At 39.5% G+C, this 6,772-nt stretch overlaps 1 protein-coding gene across 1 annotated transcript; it reads left to right on the top strand.

Annotated features, from left to right (window-relative positions):
* The first annotated feature begins 692 nt into the window (after positions 1 to 692).
* LOC307239648 (15-hydroxyprostaglandin dehydrogenase [NAD(+)]) lies at positions 693 to 6,563 on the top strand. The gene is made up of 7 exons (XM_080013151.1): positions 693 to 810; positions 1,010 to 1,133; positions 1,249 to 1,355; positions 1,756 to 1,852; positions 2,546 to 2,622; positions 3,534 to 3,697; positions 6,130 to 6,563. The coding sequence occupies exons 1-7, from the start codon at positions 697 to 699 to the stop codon at positions 6,260 to 6,262; spliced, it is 816 nt and encodes a 271-aa protein (XP_079869277.1). The 5' UTR covers positions 693 to 696; the 3' UTR covers positions 6,263 to 6,563.
* Positions 6,564 to 6,772: the final 209 nt, after the last annotated feature.

The following is a 6,772-nucleotide window of genomic DNA, read 5'->3' on the forward strand; positions in this document are numbered from 1 at the left end:
ACCGGGCAAGACAAGCGCTCTACCCAAGGCGCTGGACACGTCACGGTAGGAACCCACCTAAGCGCTGATCTAGCAAGCAATTTCATTATTTTGCCGGCGAGCCTTTAAGTGGTTCTTTTGGCCCATGAGCTGCATTTTGTTTCAATCCTGTAGATAAATGCACACCAACCGGCAATATTTCGCCTCCGCCTGCCTCCTCTCTTTTATTCCTTGGCCCCGGGCCAGAACACACCTCTACAATAGATTACTGTAACAATCTTTTACAAGCAGCTACGGTGTAACTGGAAATGTAAAAAGCATAAATCTACTGATAAGATATTCATAGTAGTGCTTTGTGCTGAGCGGTGTGTTGTTGGTTGGTAGAAAGATCTATTAATGTGATGGCGTGTGTATGTCATTTTGATGCAAATATTTTGGAAAGAGATTAAACAGTTTGGAATGCAGTGTTTGCTTTTGCGAGAGATTTGCAGAGTAAAGTATTTTATGTTTGTGGTTTTGTGTTTACAGTTCCGGGGAAACGAGCCAGAGATTCAGAGATGTTGTGTAAACAACTGTGACAAACTGTAAAGTGGATTCATGGGAGGTGTCTGTGGATCCAAAAGGGGGCGTTTCAGAGGAAAGGAGGTTTCCACGCAACACTATTTACCAGCCTGCAGGATATTCCGTTTTTCCTTCTCTCTGGTCTTCCCTCTCTCTATGTCTGGTCTTAGTGGTGAGATGGCTCTGGAAGGTCGGACAGCTCTGGTGACGGGAGCAGCTCAGGGTCTGGGCAGAGCTTTCTCTGAGATCCTCCTGCAAAACGGTGCAAAGGTAAGGTTCTGCTTCAGGATTATTACTTATTAATTACATTAACTCAGCTGTGTAAAAGCAGTACCTTCGCATTCATTGATGTATTTGTGTAAGGAGTCCACAAGAAGAAGTTCTGTCTGGGTATATTTCTTCTGTTGCTTTTGAGGAGAACATTGCATTTGAGAAGTGCACATTCCTCTGACATGAGCTCACTTTACAGGTTTCCCTCCTGGATGTGAATGAGGCTGCAGGACGCAGCCTGAAAGTAGCTCTGGACACTCAGTTTGGAGCGGACAGAGCTCTGTTCCTGCGCTGTGACGTCCAGTCAGAGGAGCAGGTCAAAGGTGATCCAGCCACTCCACAGCACTCTGCTCTTGTGATGTTTATCGGATAGAATAAAATACCAGTAATATCTCTTCCATTCTAATCTAGTTTTCCTCGTTTGCTTTCCACACACAGCTGCCATTCAGAAGACCACAGAGACTTTTGGACACATTGACATCTTTTGCAATAACGCTGGCATCATCGAGGAGACTGAGTGGGAGAAGACAGTCTCCGTAAACCTGGTGAGACAAATGATTTAACTCTGCAGAATGACCATCTGTTTCTCGTTGCCATGGTGACGTTTCTTTGATCTACGTACAATGGTATTAACATCGCTTTCCACTACATGAGTCGGTGTTTGCTGCATTCCCACAGCCACTGTGACTCACACTAGGAAGTACAAGGCCGACAAATGCAAAATGACAAGGAGCTCAGATGTTGACCAGATGCTTTTCTTTTTCCAATGGCAGAGGCCGAAAAAACCCCAACAATAAAAAAGTAAATTCTCACGAGGGTGTATTACAGTGATTATCACAGCACTCACAGGAATAGACTTTGTGCATAATGATCTTATTATAGGTTATTGGAGTGTGATGTGTGGGATCAGTGGAGGATAATTCCTTTCTTCACCCTGTGCTGCAGGTGGGTGTGATCAGAGGAACCTACCTGGCTCTGGAGCACATGAACCAGCAGACCGGAGGGCGCGGGGGCGTGGTGGTCAATGTGGCGTCCATCGCAGGTATACCAGTCCCAGGTCCAAACAGCAACAGTAAAAACTGCTTAAGGAGCTTTAAGTCAGGTCATTATTTTTGGACTACGAGCTGGGAGTCAATGCAGACTATGTATTATGTCGTTAAAATCCATGTGTCACCTAAATCATGGTTTATAACAGTGTGTCCAAATCTTGTTTCTTCCATGGCAAACTTTTTACATTGAAATAATCCCACTGCTTATACCACTATCCTGTCAACCACTAAAAACCTCAGAAACACGTATAACTGTGCTTATTATTATGGACAAATTGTAATTAGTGATGCAAGACTCGCTGCGAACAATGATTCGTTCGAAGAATTGGAAAATCGACTTGGCAGGAACCAAATCACAAAAAAATAGTATACAAACTTTTCATCACTGCTTATAGTTCTCAGTGAAACCTGAGCATATTCTCATGAACACAGAGCTGCCGTTCTGGCTGTAACTATTTTTTTTAGATGATCTAAGGCAGCCTTGCTAATTTGATCTTGCAACACGAAAGCAAATTTCCATTCTTTATTTTTTTTTAAGTCAAATTCAAAAAAAATTTCACAGCACACTGGTGAGCTCTCAAACCCATAGTGGTTGAAAAACAGTGTTGGATAAGGGAAACTGGTCAGAGCGTTTTGGGGTGATATGACCTATGATCTTGGTATGACCTTCATTCTCTGTGTTCCAGGCCTGGGCCCCCTGCTGTCCCTTCCAGTCTACACAGCCACCAAGCATGGGGTGGTGGGCTTCACACGAGCCATGGCGGTAGGCATGCTGTCTTTGTTTCTTCCCATCATTGTGCAAAAATCTGCAATGAATATAGACCTAAGTTAAGCTGCATACTTCAACGTAAGGTTCCTGTGTGAAAGAAATCAGCACCAACAGCTGACAATCTACCTTCAAAATACTCATCTTGTACTCATACTGTACACTCAAATACTCATCCTGCGATGCCTACAATATATCCACCCAGCTAATGATATATATATATATATATAAGATTTCATTTATTACCCCTGAGCAGAAATTCTGTTGTTGTAAGAGAATATGAAAGATTTGATTGAAAATGTCGGCAAAATAACTGTGGTACTGTGTTTGTGTGTATATATGTATGTGTATATATCTCTATCTACAATGAAACAAAGGTTAAGAAGAAAAAAAAAAGATAGAGACTGACTGCAGTTATGTTCATGTGTAAAAACAGTGAGTTCCAGTTGCTTATTGTTTCTAGGACACAAATATTCCATTTGCTAAATCTACAGTATTTGCTTATTGTCATTCTGGCTCGGGAAGTGCTTTTCATGTACACATTGCGAATAGATCTGGTTTCCTCTAGTCACCAAAATATCTACTTAGAGTGTACTGTAGTTCACATTGCAAATGTGAAATATAGTTTTAGTGGGGGGAAAAAAAAAAAAAATGATGTATGTATGTATGTGTGTGTGTGTATATATATATATATATATATATATATATATATATGTATATATATAGATATATATATATATATAGATATATATATAGATATACATCTATATATATATATATATGACACTCATTGTGTCAATATCATAATAGCATAGTTTTTAAATTAATCTTATTGAACCAGCAACCATCAGTCCATATTGATATGGCAAGTGTTATTTTTTCCATGTTGTGAATGTTCGTGTTTCCAGGAAGCCTCCAAGGTGTCGGGCTACGGCATACGCTTCAACACCATCTGCCCGTCGTTCGTCAGCACCGACATTCTCGGTGCCTTTGACCATGCGGAGAGAATGGGACACTTCTCCCACCTGATCCAGGCCAGCAAGGAAATGATGGAACGTCATGGAATGTTAGAGTGGGTGTTTGATTTATTTTCACTTCTAATTTTTGCTGGTATGTCTGAAATGGTTCTCAAACACATTCGGAAATTGGAATTGAACAGAACAAAAAAAAGAAAAACCCAAATAAAGTTAGATTTCACTCGCGCTTCACACCGAATCTTTAAATGCATCAGACAGTCGCGTCCTCCCCCCTAATGGTTGTCCGATTAACTGTTTGTTTCACATCACAAAATGTCTTCTAGAACAGTGAGTAGTTTGATCAGCTAGACATGAACCATTTTCCACAAAAGCATATAAAGCTTCCTTTATGTAGTGTATGCTAAATAAAGAAAACCCCACACAATTCACTTACAGACGTGGACAAATTTGTTGGTACCCTTACAGCTCATTGAAACATTGCTTCATTCCTCCTGAAAAGTGATGAAATTAAAAGCAATTTTCTCATGTATATCTGCATGCCTTTGGTATGTCATAGAGTAAAGCAAAGGAACTGAAAATAGATCAATTATATTCTAAAATGGCCTGGACAAATTTGTTGGTACCCTTCAACGAAATAAAGGACCCACAATTTTCTGAAATAACTTGAAACTCACAATCAGTAATCACCATCCATCATTGTTTATTCCATATTTGATAGAATAAAGATTTTGTTTTTGATTTGATTCAACAGAATATTTAACATAATAAAACAAATGAAAATGGCATGGACAAAAATGATTGGACCCTAATATTTTGTTGCACAACCTTTAGAGGCAATCACTGCAATCAAGTGATTTCTATAGCTCTCCATGAGATTCCTGCTGCTGTCAACAGGTTGTTTGGCCCACTTTTTGTTTGAAGGGTGCCTTCTCCAGACTGCATGTTTCAGCTCTTTCCATAGATGTTCGATTGGATTCAGATCAGGGCCCATAGAAGGCCACTTCAGAATAGTCCAATGTTTTGTTCTTATCCATTCTTGGGTGCTTTTAGCTGTGTGTTTTGGGTCATTATTCTGTTGGAGGACCCATGACCTTCGACTGAGACAGAGCTTTCTGACACTGGGCAGTACGTTTCCAGAATGCCTCGAAAGTTTCGAGATTTCATTGTGCCCTGAGCAGATTCAAGGCACCCCATGGCAGACGCAGCACAATAGCCCCAAAACATAACAGATGTTTCCATGTTCCATGTTTCACAGTAGGTATGGTGTTCTTTTATTTGAAAGCTTAATTTTTTCGTCTGTGAACATAGAGCTGATGTGACTTGCCAAAAAGCTCCAGTTTTGACTCATCTGTCCAAAGGACATTTTCCCAGAAGCATTGTGGCTTGTCAATATGAATTTTAGCAAATTCCAGTCTGGCTTTTTATGTTTTCCTTTCAAAAGTGGAGTCCTCCTGGGTCTTCTTCCATGGAGCCCACTGTCACTCAAAAAGTGATGGTGTGATCAGACACTGATGTACTTTGACCTTGGAGTACAGCTTGTACATCTTTGGAAGTTGTCCTTGGCTCTTTTTCTACCATTTTCACTATCCTTCTGTTCAATCAATTCTCCTCTTGTGTCCGCGTCCAGGGAGTTTGGCTACAGTCCCATGGACCTTAAACTTCTTAATAATATTTGTGACTGTCGTCACAGGAACAACAAGCTGCTTGGAGATGGTCTTATAGCCTTTACCTTAAACATGCTTGTGTGTTCTTTCTGATCTCCTCAGACAGCTCTCCTTTGCTTGCTTTGGTCCATGTTCAGTGTGTTGCACATGGTGATAGCAAACAGCAGAGTGACTACTTTTCTCAATTTAAATAGGCTGAATGACTGATTATAAGATTGAAGACATGTGATACCTATTATTGAAAACAGTTAGTTTGAAAAATCCCTATATTCCAATTATTTATAATCTTTTCTAAGGGGTACCAACAAATCTGTCCAGGCCATTTTAGAATTGAATTGATCTCTATAGCAATAATTTATCTCTTTTCACAGTTTCTTTGCTTTACTCTGACATACCGAAGCCATGCAGGTATACATGAGAAAAATCACTTTTCAGGAGGAATGAAGCATTGTTTGAATGAGCTGTAAGGGTACCAACAAATTTGTCAATGTCTTTATATGTAAAGCAATTAATTGATAGTAAATATGGTTAACAATATTAACCATGTCATTATTTTACATATGTGATCCCCCCCCCCTACTTTGTTTTAAGCCCAGTTCCAATTTATTAAAAAGATAACAAAAAACTCTCGCAACTTAGTGTTGGACAGAAACTTGTTGCACGAGTTTGACAATGTAAATTAATGGACTTCCGGTTTGTTCTCATGGTTTGTCGGATTCTGTGTAAATCCTGGTTTAGAGATCTGATTTAGAACGGCAAATCCTCTTTTTTGTTTTTTGAATAAGAATAACCAATTCATATTACCAGCCAATCGAATAAATGTGTTTTCAATACCATCAAAAACAACATTTTCTTCATTCCAGGGTGTCTGAGGTGGCCAAGAACTTCCTGCAGCTGGTGATGGATGACACCAAGAATGGAGAAGCGCTCATGGTTTTCCCCAAACAGTCAAGTTACTTTCCCTTCGCCCAGCTTGGTAAAAAATCCGACAAATAATTGCAGTGTCACAGCAGTGCAAGAAAAGCAAAAACAAAGCAATAGAATTATAGTATAATAAAGTGTCAAAATAACAAATTAACTGTACACAGGAGTTAGGAGTCCTACAATGTTTTATCTGAAAAACCGAAGGTCAGTGCCAGTGGTTGTATAATTATAAACCATGTTTATGGTCCAACTCCAACTTTACCTGACCAACAAACCAAGTAAAAGAAGATCACACATCTTGTTCTACAAGATCATTTTATCTTTGCATGGCTTTTGTAGTCCACACCTGTCCAAATAAACGTTTTTCACTTTTTGCCTCGTTAAGTTATTTCACTTCTCAAAATAAGTTATTTTACTTATTTTGTTTCTCAAGCATGAACAAATGACATGCTTATAAATCCAAGACTCACAATTTACCATGTTTAGTCCCCCCCCAACATGATATGTAGGCCCTGAAGCTTTGACCACATTAGAACTGAATAAATTGATTGCTACATAACGCCAAAACATTTTTTGGTCCAA

Source organism: Zeus faber, assembly GCF_960531495.2.
Source record: "Zeus faber genome assembly, chromosome: 14".
Lineage (NCBI taxonomy): Eukaryota > Metazoa > Chordata > Actinopteri > Zeiformes > Zeidae > Zeus > Zeus faber.